At 30.2% G+C, this 17,149-nt stretch overlaps 1 protein-coding gene across 1 annotated transcript in view; it reads left to right on the forward strand.

Annotated features, from left to right (window-relative positions):
* Window positions 1-17,149, forward strand: part of LOC145246861 (uncharacterized) — a 54,552-nt gene that overhangs the window by 15,050 nt on the left and 22,353 nt on the right. The window contains exons 2-4 of the mRNA XM_080108707.1: window positions 4,969-5,155; window positions 8,059-8,141; window positions 12,430-12,603. Of these exons, the coding sequence (XP_079964833.1) occupies window positions 4,969-5,155; window positions 8,059-8,141; window positions 12,430-12,603 (444 nt within the window). The remainder of the gene's footprint in view (window positions 1-4,968; window positions 5,156-8,058; window positions 8,142-12,429; window positions 12,604-17,149) is intronic.

A 17,149-nucleotide genomic window follows, 5' to 3' on the forward strand; every position in this document is an offset into this window, starting at 1 on the left:
TATATCTGGATTGCGAAGCTATTCAGGTTATCGAGAAGCTTTCTTAACATAGTGATATCATTGGAATAAAAAGTGTAACAGGAAGTCGTGTGATTACAAGAGTTATAGACCGATGGCATAAATTCAGTAAATGTCTACCATTACATGCAAGCATAGTGTCACTGCTGTCCACCAAAACAAAGCAAGTGTAAACAATGCGATGATGTATGGAAGTGAAACCTGGATGAAAGTCCTTGGGTTAATATGTGTAGCACAGTTGAGGTAGAAGGTCCAGTTCACAGAGCAAGGCCAAAAAAAAATACAGGAGGATGAGACAAACATGAAATTGAGAGACGGAGGGATAAATAAAGACCTGGTTAGAAATAGATTCGTTTAAAAATCTTCTTTTTTTTTTTACAGGCGTCTAACACGTCTGGCAGTGTGAGAAAATCCTCACAGGCTGTTTCCCCTGGCATAATGAAAGAAAACCAAGCAGAAATTACAACAGGCTCACCTTTTAAACTTCAACGTAATTTTTATAATTGCAAAAGATGCAATTGCATCTTCAGCTATTTGCCACTATGGGCTGGTAACGTCCCCGAAGGGATAGTAGTTCATCATCAATAAATAGCTCTGCTGACGAAGAACTGCGCAAGTTGAAGAGTTGAGAGATCTTCCAAGATGGATAGTGCAAGTCGGGTGGTGTCTCGAGACGTCCTCTGTAGCTTCGGTCCAATAGCGGACAAGGCAGGTCAAACAGTAGACCTTAATTTCGTCTCTGACAGACATTAATTTGAAAGGAAGAAAGCCAATAGATTAACAGAGCATAAAGCGTGTGAGAATGTAATAATTCGCCCGACATAAGGGCATTGGTGTTTGCAATGATAACATTTCGCTACACATTTGGGCATTAAAACGTCTCAAAGTAACAAAGTAATTTCGCTGTTTTGAGCTTCGAGTGAGAATTCAAGGTCCATTTCAACACTGCGTCTTTTTGAATTCTGGTAATCTGAAAGGATAATTTTGGCGCCAAGATCATCCTCAGCGGTTAGTAGTACCATGCAATCTGATTGATTCAAACAAAATCTGTGGATCGGGAAACCGGCAAAGAAGGCCGCTGGAAAAATGGTCGGATCCTTCTATCGATCCAGTAGATATCTCACTGCTGATGCAATTCTCTATCTATATAAGAGCCAGATACGTCCAAGAATGGAATACTGTTGCCACATATGGGCAGGAGCTGCTAGAAAAGACTTGTCCTGCCTTGATAGGGTTCAAAATAGACTTCGTGGCCTGGTGGGAGATGTCCTTTTCTCTTCGCTGCAAACCGTATCTCACAGAAGAGATGTTGCGAGTTTGTCTCTGCTTTATCGTTATTTTCATGGAAAGTGTTCTATGGTCCCCCCTCGTCAAACTTTCACAAGAAACACTAGACTAGCTGAAAACATTATCAATAATTTTCCCCACTCTTTATCTGTGCCTAAACCTAAACATAGATTCCATGATCAAAGCTTCTTTCTGAGAACTGCACGCCTGTGGAATTGTCTTCCGTTTTCCTGCTTTCCAGCTGTCTATAATATGGTTGTCTTCAAGTTCAACATGAACAAGTTTCTGATGAGCCGTTCCACTTAAGTTAACAAATTTACCGAACTTCCATTACTATTGATTACTATATTGTCCTTTTGACTACTCTACACTCTTTAACCCTTATCCTTGAGTGGCTGATCGGCCTTGATAAGTGGTGACGCCTATGTAAAAATAAATAAATAAATAAATAAAATAAAGAGCTTGCTTATTTCTGCAGAATTTCTTACAGCAGGTAAAACAGACGCTAAACCAACGATGATGATGATGATGATGATCCAAGTTTTAAATTCAATTTTCATCACGATTTTATAAATTTTAAGAGAAATATAAAGTTTATCAAACAACAATAAATAGTAGCTAATTAATAAGATGTTCTTCTTGAAAACCAATATGCAAATACTAGAAAGTGTTATAATGTGTTTGCTTGCTTTGTTATTTTTTGTTTTACAACATACTAACCCTTTTCGAGTTTTGGAAAAAGTGTTTTACGCTTCAAATTCTTTATATCTTCTAATATTTATTCATCGTGTTTGGTTTGGTTGTTTTGGTTTACGGCATATCAACCCTTTCGGATTATTTAATGTTGAATCCAGTCATTTTGAAGAAAAAAAAACAACTTTATGCTTGAACTTGTTTATAAAAAAATATTTATTCATAGCGTTTGGTTTGATTGTTTTGTAGAGAAAAATTGTTTTTGTTTTTGACTTTGTAGAACATGATTGAGTTTTTCAAAGGGAAATGAAACAACAATAACATCAATATTTGATGCATTTTAGGCCAGGAAACCAGTATTTCACGACAGTCTGATCTGGTAGATCCAATTTGATAGAATGTGGTGCATCATTAAATAAACTAAGACCATTGGGGAAGTTCCGCGTGTGATTGGCTGGAACACAAACATGAGAATCGCACGAGACAATATATGAAGCCACTTGCTGTAAGGAGTAAACAAGAACGAAAGCTGATTATCGCAAAGACATATGCCTATTGACCTTAGTCTTGAAGACACCAAGGTTGTAGGTAAGAGGAAAACGGTAAGCAGGAAGGGAGTTCCACAACCATGCAGTTCTTGGAAAGAAGCTCCTGGAATAAGAAGCTGTATTGCAATGAGGTATTAAAACAGGTTGATGTATACCAACGAGTCAAATGAGCTGGAACAAAGAAAGCAGGGCATAGATAAGACAATTCTGAAGAATATATACCATAATGGTATTTATAAAAAGGCTGAGACTAGCAACATCACATCTAAGAGAGAGCTAGAGAGTGCACTGGAGAAGAAAGGGTGGGGCCAATCAAATCACAGATACATTTCTGCACTTTATCAAAAATGAAACAGGGATTTACTAACCAAAATATGAAAACAGCACTCGATACACGGTCCGTTAATATATGAACTCCAAGAAAGATTTGATGAGAAAAAAGACTATGAAATGAATTTCTTATCGAGAGCAGAGCCGTCCATAAGAATTTCAGAAAGAAAAGGGGCACACCTATGATTGAAAGACAATAGCTGAGTCTTAACAGGATTAAACGAAACAAACCATTTCTTACCCCAATCCATAAATGAACTTAGGTCAACTTCTAGACCAGCTGCATATTTCAACTGATCCGCGAAAGATGGGTGAGAAGTGATAGCACAATGGAAGGTGGTTTCATCAGCATAAATGTTTATTTTCTGAATAAAATTATCTGGATGGTCATTTATATAGCGAAGAAACAGTGTTGGACCTAGAATGTAGCCCTAGCAAACACTGGCACCGAAAGGAAAAGAAAATGAAGATACATCACCCTGAGCTCCTATTTACTTGACTTCCCACGAGGGTAAAGTTGAACACAGGGTCGGTTTTTAATGTGGGGGAAATCCAGTTCCTTAAAAAGGGACATTCTGGATTGGAACAAAGATTTAAAATTGTCTCAGTCATGAAGGATTTCTCCTCCACTAACCGAGGACAGAAAAAGTTGAAGTGTGGTAGAACAGATATTACACTGTGATCTTGTCTCGCAGGGCAAGATGCCACCCTGAGTTACTTGCAAGCTTACTGGCAATATTTGTTTAATTAATGTTAACGTTTTTATTTGCTAATAAATACCCACTATCAAGGTTTAAAAAGTACTCGGGGACATGGCTTAATACGGTGGATAAATCGTCAGTTGAATTATGAAAAATATTATCAGAAGATTGAAAATATATGAATGAAAATAATAACACTTTATGCATTGTGAGAACGATATATGTATTTATTGGCTTTACATTTAAGATGCCCATGTTGTAGCATGCAAGGATGTAGTCTTGTAGTAATGTGTTCCACAGACTGAAATTTCTGGATAGAAGAGGTTTTGCTGTGACTGTTTTACGAGGAGAAACCTTAACATAAAATAGTAATCATAAATCAAGGATGGTTTAGAACGCGTAAACTCTTTGTTTGGATGCATAACGCGCACAGAAATATGTCTGCTAGTTGAAATGGAGAATGTTCATTTCAACTTGCCGACATATTTTTTATTAGTTTTATTACTTTTGCGCATGTGAAAATTCATTCATAGCTTAAAGTGGCTTAATTTTATATGTTTCTTATCTAGCTGTCGATAGCTAAAACGGTAGGGAATGAAACTGGAGCGTTAAATGTTTTGGTTTCGATTCTAGCTGTTGGCACCCGAGTCAAATTTTTTTTACTTTTAAAATCAGTATTATATATATATATATATATATATATATATATATATATATATATATATACTAGCAGTGACACCCGACAATGTCCGGGATTGAATGGTGATCAGCGTATGTTTCACACTCACATGTTTTATTGTCATCGAATGTTTCACACTCACATGTTTCATTGTCATCGAAATCGGTGAAATTGCATTTTTTTTTTCAATCAAATCGATTGATTGCCTCCTCTTGTTAATGATCCACCACGGTTCCCCGGGAGAAAGTTTCACGTGCCTCCTCACAGTGACTTAGTCCAAAATACATTGCAGTCTACATTGCACTGTAGAGAATCTACTGTGGATTTTATAAAATTATTTTTATAATGGCCTGAATTAAAGTGTAAAATGCAAAAGTCAAGTATCATGGTTTAGTTGTGCTCTAAACAGAAACATTTATTTCGAACGCACGCCTGTCATATCCAAGAACCTACTGTTGATTTTATATATTGGACCTCTCTCTGCTTCTGCGGTCATAAAACTTTTCAAATGCACTTGTGATGTTAGGCTGTTTAAGGCGTTAATTTTAATCAAAATCACATCGATACTTACAAAACATTCTAATGTAAAACCTGTCTGAGAACATTGCAAGATACATAAAGTACATTTCAGTTTTAAAAAATCGGTCCGGCCGTTTAGGAATCCATAAGAAACGAACTTACCCTTATTCTATTTTTTATCTTTACACTCCAGTCATCCCTGGCAAATTACGTGATCGACGTGAGACTACTTAACTACAGCAATCCGAACGGTTTGACGGCCAAGGGGAGATCGTGCGGCAGTTTCTTTAATTGGAATTGTGCAACTGGAGTAAAGGTTTGCCTTTACGATTTATACGACCCCAAAACTTGCATTCGTAATAGACAGTCCGGATCGATCGGTAAGTTTTTTTTTTTATTTTTTTTTATTCATTTTTTTATTTTTATTTATTTTATTTTTTTAATTTATTCATTTATTTATTTTATTTTATTTTATTTATTGATTTATTTATTGAGATATGCTTTCGAAATCTGAAATCATCGAATCACAAATGTTCGACTGGCAGCGACTTGAACATTTTATGAATAAATATTGCAATTTGTTCCATTAAAAAATACACACACAAACACACACACAAACATACACACACATACACACTTCTGAAAACTACATTTGACCTTCTGTCTAACTTCCCTTACTGTCATCATCGTAGCTAAACTTTTTCTCTGCATCCGGTGGACTGCTATCCGCGATGCCTTTACTCTTTCCAAGACCTGTGTCTAACCTCCCCTAGAGAAGGTCTTCAGTTTAGTTAGTAATGTTGTTTGCAAATATTTAGCATTCGACTAAAGTAAAAATCAGATTCTTAAAATAAAATTGAACTTAGATAGTTCCATCATCATCATCATCATCATTATCAAACATTTTCTGTGCATCCATGATGTCTTTATTGTCTCCAAGACCTCTTGTACTTTACTATTTTATTACCCTGAGTTGTCAATCTGCAATTCCATAAACATATGTGTTTGCCTTTTTTAATAAACTACACACACACACACACACACTTATCAAAACCACACGCAACCTTGAACAAAAATGGCTGCCAGAACAAACACATGATGTTGAGTTTTCTATGTGTCTTTTTTTTCTTCTTGCAGCATTATATTGCCATGCATGTTTTTCTATCTAAAAGCAAAGAATTTCTATTTTTTCTGAAGAGTATATGCACAAAAAGAGACGGTATGGACATAATAATAATCGTTTGTTGTCTGCATAATGAAACGGATCTGTAACAAATGTTCCGAAATTTTAACATGCTGGAGGGGCTGTTCTGAATGAAAAATAGATACTTGGATCTTGAAATGTAACTAAATTGTTATTCTTATATATATATATATATATATATATATATATATATATATATATATATATATATATAAGCCACACTGAAGATCGATGTTTCCGTGAAACATGTGTACGTAAATTACGAATATATATATATATATATATATATATATATATATATATATATATATATATATATATATATATATATATATATATATTCGTAATTTACGTACACATGTTTCACGGAAATATCGATCTTTAGTGTGGCTTACTTTGGCAAGATTCGAAACCACAATCTTATTGCCGATATATGTGTGTGTATCTATGTGTATTTCGGCAATTTAAAACGTTTACACCTACAACATATATTTATTGGAGTACGTTCAAGTCCTTAGTTCCCACGCAATGCTGGGTTAATCTGCTAGTACGTCAGTCCTGTAACAACTTTTCGTCCATTAGAACGAGTAAAGTGAAATCACTTATCCAGATTGTCGTGAAAGGGGGGTATATTTATCTATTTCTTCGTAAAGAGATCCTTGATGGTGCATAAACGTTTTGTATCAGTGTGTTTAATTAAGAATTCAGCGTTGCAATCTAGATTTTTAGCAATTTGTTTATTCATGCTAACTTTAATTTTTGCCTCCTGAATTCTTTCATTACCAACTTTTCTTTCAATTTTGGCTTTATTTACACTTTTTACGTAGTAAGTGGTTTCTAAATAAGATTGCTTGTATATCGAGGTGTTCGTTGATGCAAATGTGGAGTGGTCTGGTGTGTCGACACAATTATGGCTTCATTTGCATTTTTACATTTAAGTGTTTCCTGAAAAGAAAACTAAAGATCTAGTTTTTCAAATCCGTAGTTTAAAATGTCCTGCTTTATTTAAATGGATCGTTATAATTGAAGTGTGAAAACAGTTCAATAGATCATATGCTGGGACGTTAAAATTAGTTCTAGGTGTCACTGGTCTATATGAAGAAATAAGAAAAACTAGCGGGACCTATGGAAATTCCACAGAGGACTCATTCATATGTAATATATTGATGTTGGCATTCTGTAGATGTTCAGTCTAAATGGAGACGCTCTGATATTATTGTAGCTTTTTTGTACAAACTGTAAAAGTATTTATCTAAGCTAGCACGAACGCCCATCAAAGTCCAGTCGTAAAGTACGCTTAACTATGATATTTTAATTCTTGCAGAGTTTGTCTATATTATTATAGAGTTAATGTTCTATCGATTTTTTTCTATATAATTATAAAACTCAAATGACCTTGTAACGGGTGTTGTAACCCAACATCCGGTTTACGACTTCCGATTGCGCATGCGTACAAAAACATAAACCCATAATAACGTAAGCAAATAAACACAAATCGCTGGACTGGTTTCGTTCGAACAAACGGACGTCTTTAGAAAAGCGAATATTTTAAATTTATTGAATAAAAAACTTCAAGATATGGGAAGTAAACGCAAAACATGATGACAAATAATACGTATAATCATCGACCTGTTTCATATATACGATATATATTATACTAAATAATCAACGCGACAATAAAACGTATTATTTTACTGTGTACATTTTCAGAGTCCCAATTTTTTTTTTCGCGTTTAAATTATCTAATTAAACAATTGTTAATACTCTTTGTTTTTGTTTTTTTTACATCGTTCATTTCCATATTACGTTAAAGTTATTTTTATGGGAATTGATGTGTCGACGTGATTATGCCGTATATAATAATAATTGACAATAATAGTCACCAATTTGCGAACATGCAGGGGGTATCCATTGTCTCTTGAGACATTTGAACATTTGCGAACATGATGCGTCCATTACGTTTGTCTTCTGTGTTCGAAGCTTTTCCATTTCGGTTTTATTGTCATCCGAAGTGTGAGTACATTTTTTGAGATACCCTGTACATACCTAAACTTTATTGTCATCCCATTTTATTTGCAGGTGGAAACTCCAAGGTGTTGGAGAAAGGACAGTTGGATGGAATCTTAAATCCCGTGGTATTCCGAATCCAGGGTCCCATCAGCGTAAGTAGCAACATTATCGCCATCGTGAGCATCTGAAAAATAGCTTTTGATCACAATTGATTTTGTTCAAATTTTCAGTAAGGAAATTAAAGTTGAAACACTGCAAAATCAATAGAGAATGAAAAATTGATACGAAAGACTCAGGAAACGGTACTTGATGCCTCCTTGCTTAACATGGGTAAGGGTTAAGGTTAAGTGGAGTAATCCAGGAAACGGATTGTCGCACTTCCCTATCTCTCATCATAATAGCTAATGAAATGTTAGTCTCCAGGTCAATATATTTATCGATTTTGAGTTTTTAGTGTTTTATAAATCAAAAATGGAAATACGGATAACCCAAAAACTCAACGTTTCGCCCATTATTTCTCGGGCTTTATCAAGAGCGCAAAAAAATTAAGAGATAGACATGAGGAGATGATTTGTAACTCTCGGGAATATATATAATGATAAGATAATATATAATATAATGATAAGATAATATATAATATAATATATATAATGATAAGATATACTATATAATATAATGATAAGATATACTATATAATATAATGATAAGATAATATATAAGATAATGATAAAATAATATATAATATAATGATAAGATATAATATATCATATTATGATAAGATATAATATATAATATAATGATTAGATATAATATATATATAATGATAAGATAATATATAAGATAATATATATATAATGATAAGATATAATATATAATATAATGACAGGATAATATATAAGATAATATATAATATAATGATAAGATAATATATAATATAATGATAAGATAATATATAACATAATATATATATATAATGATAAGATAATATATAATATAATATGCATATAATGATAAGATATAATGTATAATATAATGATAAGATAATATATAATATAATGATAAGATATAATATATAATATAATGATAAGATATAATATATAATATAATGATAAGATAATATATAAGATAATATATATAATGATAAGATATAATATATAATATAATGATAAGATAATATATAATATAATGATAAGATAATATATAATATAATGATAAGATAATATAAAATATAATGATCAGATAATATATAATATAATGATAAGATATAATATATAATATAATGATAAGATATAATATATAATATAATGATAAGATAATATATAAGATAATGAGAAGATATAATATATAATATAATGATAAGATATAATATATAATATAATGATAAGATATAATATATAATATAATGATAAGATAATATATAATATAATGATAAGATATAATATATAATATAATGATAAGATAATATATAATATAATGAGAAGATATAATATATAATATAATGATCAGATAATATATATATAATGATAAGATATAATATATAATATAATGATAAGATATAATATATAATATAATGATAAGATAATATATAATATAATGATAAGATATAATATATAATATAATGATAAGATAATATATAATATAATGATAAGATATAATATATAATATAATGATAAGATAATATATAATATAATGAGAAGATATAATATAATGATAAGATATAATATATAATATAATGATAAGATAATATATAATATAATGATAAGATAATATATAATATCATGATAAGATAATGTATAATATAATGATAAGATAATATATAAGATAATGATTAGATATAATATCTAATATAATGATAAGATATAATATATAATATAAAGATAAGATATAATATATAATTTAATGATAAGATATAATATATAATATAATGATAAGATAATATATAATATAATGATAAGATAATATATAATATAATGATAAGATAATATATAATATAATGATAAGATATAATATATAATATAATGATAAGATATAATATATAATGATAAGATGATATATAATATAATGATAAGATAATATATATAATGATAAGATATAATATATAATATAATGATAAGATAATATATAATATAATGATAAGATATAATATATAATATAATGATAAGATATAATATATAATATAATGATAAGATAATATATAATACAATGATAAGATAATATATAATATAATGATAAGATAATATATAATATAATGATAAAATAATATATAATATAATGATAAGATATAATATATAATATAATGATAAGATAATATATAATATAATGATAAGATATGATATATAATATAATGATAAGATAATATATAAGATAATATATAATATAATGATAAGATATAATATATAATATAATGATAAGATAATATATAATATAATGATAAGTAATATATATAATGATAAGATAATATATAATATAATGATAAGATAATATATATATAATGATAAGATAATATATAATATAATGATAAGATAATATATATATAATGATAAGATATAATATATAATATAATGATAAGATATAATATATAATATAATGATAAGATATAATATATAATATAATGATAAGATAATATATAATATAATGATAAGATAATATATATATAATGATAAGATAATATATAATATAATGATAAGATAATATATAATATAATGATAAGATAATATATAATATAATGATAAGATAATATATAAGATAATGATAAGATAATATATAATATAATGATAAGATATAATATATAGAGAGTGAAGATATATAAATCCGCACGTGCGCGCATGCACACACATATATATATGTGTGTGTGTGTGTGTGTGTGTGTGTGTGTGTGTTAAAAGTTTTGTTGTTGTTAAGCAACAATTGTATTAAAGGTGTAAATTAACTTCTCTGAGTCTTAGAGAGTTGGATCTCATTACATTTGCATTATCGTTTCAGTATTCGAAACTTTTAAAGATATATATATATATATATATATATATATATATATATATATATATATATATATATATAACTAATACATTTATGACCACAAAAGTACATTCAAAAATAAAAAAAAACACTGTATAAAAACAACACAATGGAATAAATACTGGGAACTCAACGAATGCGGACATTCGCCGGTAGTCGAATGGAAAATAATAAGACAAGCTACCGCGTGTAGGCATTTAGACGGCCCATGTAAATTATGCCATCATGAAAAATTTGCTATCCTGTACTTTAAAGAACCCCAACATTTATTAAACTGTAGAAGAGAAATAGCAAATAACTGTGTTCACAAAATAAAATTTACTGTAGGATAGCGATACAAAATAGTTTTAAATCTAACAAAAACAATAGAACATAAACAAATAAATAAATTAAATAAACATGAATATACATAAACGATCACACATACGCCGAATATTCAATGTAGCTTAATCGCCATATATATTTTATAAATTACTATATATATATATATATATATATATATATATATATATATATATATACACCACTGAAACATATATGCACTTATGTAACCAATAATGTTTATATAATGAACATACTGTATACTTGCTCTGTCCTCCATTGAGCACTCTTTAAGAATTACACGGGTTATTATTTGTATAAGTCAAGAATGACTTATACAAATAAAAGAGAAAGCACATTTTTTAAATAACATGTTAAGTAAATATCATTTTCATAATTTTATTGCCTTTTTTTTTATTTTTAAGATTTATATTTTAGATCAGAATACGAATAGATCGAACATCTCCATCGATAATTAATGCAGGGTCTTCCAAAAGTCTTGGGCACATTTTGACATTGAATATCTGGAGAACTATTAAGGATATAAAAACACATCTGGTATATTCAGAAAGCCTGGAATCTCCCGATTTTCACGGAATGTTCAAAGATGTTCAATGTAAGCAGCATTGGTCACATGACACACATCCAACCGATAGTCCAATTCGTGCCAAACGTGTACCAGCATTGCTTTGTCAATGGTTGCAACTGTTTCTGTTAGTCGGGCCTTCAGTTCATCCACGTCTCTTGGAATGAGCGACATATAGACCCGTCCTTTCACAAGTTCCATAAAAAAAAATCGCATGGTACAGGGTAGGAAATGCACGTTGAACAAGTGTCCATGATTCATTTTTTTTTTTTTTTTTTTCAAATTTAAGCACACAAAACGTTTTTCTGGATGAGTGAACGCCATTACTGCATCTGAAAAGAACTGACAAAAAAAATCAACAGACTTACAAAATACTTGATGCATTTAGCTTTGAAATAGCACCACTTTAAGATATGAGGACTTGAAATGTGTCCAAGACTTTTGGAATATCCTGTGCTTTGAACTGGCTGCGAGAAAATATATAAATCTGTGATTTGCTGTGTTTTTCAATTTTTCAGATGTTTGGTCTGCGACTTACCTTGTTTGACGTCAATCAAGCTGAAGTGATCAACAATTTCACGTACGAAGTGAAAACGCCATGGCCACAAAAAAACTTTGAAGTGGCCGAATACAGAACGCCGAAAGTTATCGGAACACCCCAGCCAGACGTTAAATTGAATTTTAAAATTAGGGTAAGTTGGTTATTATCAGAGGAGTTTCACACAGGCTATCATCCTTGGAATTTGAGTGACCATAAGTTTCCCTGGATTTCTAGTAACTGGAATTTGGATAGTAATAAGACTCCTCAAGGTCCCAATCCTCTTCACGCTCATCCAGTGGAGGTCTGGTTAGTGCTTTCTCTCCTAGGTCTTTCCATCCTCCTTGACCTTCAATTTTATTGGCGGCACTATTTATGATTATGAGAAAAACATTATTATTATTATTATGATTATTATTATTATTATTATTATTATTATTATTATTATTATTATTATTATTATTATTATTGTTATTATTATTATTATTTACTCACTAGGAGTAGTCACACAGGTCAGCATCAAAGATTTCTCTTTGATAACAACCTGTAGTGTGTCTTGGAGTCTCAATGACAAGAAGTCTCCCCAGATTTCCAGTACTCTCCATCTCTTTCGATAACCTTTACAAATAAGTTTGCGTTATCGAAACAGCCGTTTACCTTTGATTTCTCGTTGGCAGCGACCATTGGTCTTCATGTGAAATTGGGTGGCAATAAGCCTCTCTAAGTTCCTAGTGCTCATCATACTCCTCCAGTGGAGGTCTGGTTAGTGCTTACTCTCCTCGATCCTTCCATCTTCTTTAACCCTTCTCAATTATTTAGTGTGATGTAGCATAAGCAAACACTACAAGGGACGGGGTAATTTACAATTACACAATTTCAGTTTTCATTATTATTTTTCTTATTTTTATTATTATTTTTATTATTATTATTATTATTATTTTCATTATTATTATTATTATTATTATTTTTATTATTATTATTATTTTCATTATTATTATTATTATTACATTATCATTTTTATTTTTATTATTATTATTATTTTATTATTATTATTATTATTATTATTATTATTATTTTTATTATTATTATTATTATTATTTTTATTATTATTATTATTATTATAACTATTATTATTTTTATTATTATTATTATTATTTTTATTATTATTTTTATTATTATTATTATTTTTATTTTTATTATTATTTTTATTATTATTATTATTATTATTTTTATTATTATTTTTTTATTTTTATTATTATTATTATTATTTTATTATTATTATTATTATTTTATTATTATTATTGTTATTATTATTATTATTTTTATTTCTATTATTATTATTATTATTATTATTATTTTTATTATTATTATTATTATTTTTATTATTATTATTATTATTATTATTATTTTTATTATTATTATTATTATTGTTATTATTATTATTATTATTATTATATTATTATTATTATTATATTATTATTATTATTATTATTTTATTATTATTATTATTATTATTATTATTTCTATTATTATTATTATTATTATTATATTTGTACTCACTAGGAGTTCACTAGGAGTTCTCACACAGGTTATCATAAGAGATTACTTATTAATAAAAATCGATGGTGTTATTGCAGCAACTGCTTGCCATTGACTTCTCGCTAGCAACGACCATTGGCCTCCACTGGAATTTGAGTGGCAATAAGCCTCCCTAACATCCCAATACTCTTCGCATTCATCCAGTGGAGGTCTGGTTAGTACTTTGTCTCCTTGGCTTTTCTATCCTTCTTGATCTTTTTCGATTTGGTGTGGTACCTTTGCCGACATTGCACTTTTATTTTATTTTAGAGGAGATCGTAGTTAACTTAACATTTTGCAGTTTCAGTTGTGTGTGTGTGTGTGTGTGTGTGTGTGTGTGTGTGTGTGTGTGTGTGTGTGTGTGTGTGTGTGTGTGTGTGTGTGTGTGTGAAAACACGTACATCAAATCTGTTGCCAGGGACGCTGGGAAAATAGTGGGATCCTTCTACCGCTCCAGAAGATATCTCACTACTGATGCAATTCTCTATCTGTATAAAAGCCCAGTACGTCCAAGGACGGAGTACTGCTGCCACATCTGTGCAGTAGCTGCTAAAAACAGCCTATCTTGCCTTGACAGAGTACAAAATAGACTTCGTGGTTTGGTAGGGGATGCCCTTTTCTCTTCCCTGCAGCATCTCTCCCACAGAAGAGATGTTGCGAACCTGTCTTTGTTTTATCGTCATTTCCATGGCAAGTGCTCGTCTGAGCTCCAATCTCTCGTCCCCCCGTCGCCAATCTTTTACGAGAAACACCCGTCTGGCTGTAACCACTGTCAATAATTTTCCCCACTCTTTATCTTTGCCTAAATCCAAACGTAGATTCCATGAGCAGAGCTTCTTTCGCAGAACTGCACGACTGTGGAACTCTCTTCCGTTTGCCTGTTTTCCACCTGACTACAACTTGGATGTCTTCAAATCCAACATAAACAAACTCCTGACAAACCGCTCCCTTAAGTAAGACACTATCAAATCTCCAATACTAATGATTACTACAATACTATCTCATTTATTACTGTGCACGCAATAACCCTTATCCCTGAGTGGCCTCCGGGCCTTGATAAGTGGTGACCCCATGTAAAAAAAAAAGTTGTAAGAAAAGCTTTTTTTCTTTTCAGAAGTGTTTTTTTATGTTAGTTTGATAGTTGAGGGAGGAGTCTGTTAGAGGCCATGAAATATTTCCTTTCTTGCCAAAACGATAAATTAGTAAAATTGTCTTATTCCAATTCTTTTTTTTGGGGGGATAGGTTTTCTGAACAATTTACTTTAATTTCTAGTTTAATTTTCTTCCAATTTATATATATATATATATATATATATATATATATATATATATATATTATTTTTAAAACTCTGATGAGTCGTAGACGGCGAAACACATGTCAGTGGATAATTATATTTTAAAAATAATATATGCCGCTCCCCATTTAGGGGGTACCAAATTGGTCAAAGGGAAAACTATTCCCAACTCGCATTTAGGTAAAAATGCACTTTCGTATAAACAATTGAATTCGTTCAATGAGTATCGCTAACAAAAACAAATAAAAACATATATATATATATATATATATATATATATATATATATACACACACATACATATATATATTAAATTATATTTTAGAAATTATATTATGTTTTAATTGTATTTGAAAAAATTATATTTTAAATATATTTTAGAAATTATGTTTTAAAAATTAATTTTCATTCACACTGAGGAAGATCGAAGGATTGGTCGAAAATTATGTGCTTTTGAAGGAAACATTCTTGTTTTTTCAAAAGACTTTTTGTATTCCTACACGTCAACACACAGGAAATAAATACAGAAAAGACATACGTATATATATATATATATATATATATATATATATATATATATATATATATATATATATATATATATATATACATTTAAGTTATTTGATGTTATTTCTCATTGGTTATTCGTTTCTACCATTGCGATCGGCCTAACCGTACCTTGCATGGCAATACGATAGGCCGTTTCCGGTTATTACCGTAATCTACCGGGCACACCCGAGTAAACTCATGAAAATCGCGGGTCGGTAAATCCAGAAGTACCCAGGTTAAATCAATACCGTTTTTGATTGCTCACTGTGGCATATACTCAGTTTCATTATTATTTCATTGGTCCATCAGAACGAACTATTTATTTCGTTCTGGCAGAATGAACTGGGAATGAATATTGAAAAATGAAATCAAATGATCCTATATTTTACAACGTTGAATTCTTCTTAATGATCCAGAAAACAAAATTGAAAGAATCTAAAAAAAAAGCGACGAACTTTATAATAAATCATAGAAAATATTTTTATTTTACGAGTTGCCTTCAATAAGTTTCCATTCTTTTTTTTTTTTTCTTTTTTTGTACTGGCAATTTTTACTGATAAAATACTGTTATTGTTACTGATACACACATGAAACTCTAGTATCCTTCGAAGTAATCTCCTCCGGCTGCAATGCACTTGTTGTACCATTCCAACAATTTTTTGATACCCCCATGGAAATTCTCTTGTGTTTGCATGTCAATAACCCTCGTCACACTCTCTTTCATCTCCTTAATTGTCTCATAATGACAGCTTCTAAGGTTTTCCTTGAGCTTGGAGAATAACCAAAAGTCACAGGGAGCAAGGTTTTGACTATAGGGAGGATGAGGAACTTAACGTCGATGATAACATCTTAATATCATGGATAACGTCTATCCTTCTGATCTTCTTTGGGTACCAGTGGGACAAATTTCGCACAAATCTTCAGCATCTTCAGTTCCTCGCGAATAATTGTATGTACAGCTCCCACGCCGACATCAAACTGTGCATTTATTGTCTCTATAGACACACGACGGTCCTTATCCATGAAATTCTTTATTTGGCCAATCAAATACTGTGGTCTGATTTCCTTACTCCTCCCATACCTCTCATCATCCCTCACAGACTGCTTTCCTTGAAGTTTTTATGTCACTCAAAAACAGATGCTCGATTTATGCTAGATAGTCTCAAAGCAATCTGAAGCATTCTATACGTTTCTGTGATATTTTTTCCAAGTTTAAAACTGAATTGTATTGCATATCGTTCTTCTAAAGTGTCCTCACATACAGATTACATTTTTGAA

This window comes from Euprymna scolopes, chromosome 24, assembly GCF_053919585.1.
Source record: "Euprymna scolopes isolate OS-2025 chromosome 24, ASM5391958v1, whole genome shotgun sequence".
In the NCBI taxonomy this organism is placed as follows: Eukaryota; Metazoa; Mollusca; class Cephalopoda; order Sepiida; family Sepiolidae; genus Euprymna; species Euprymna scolopes.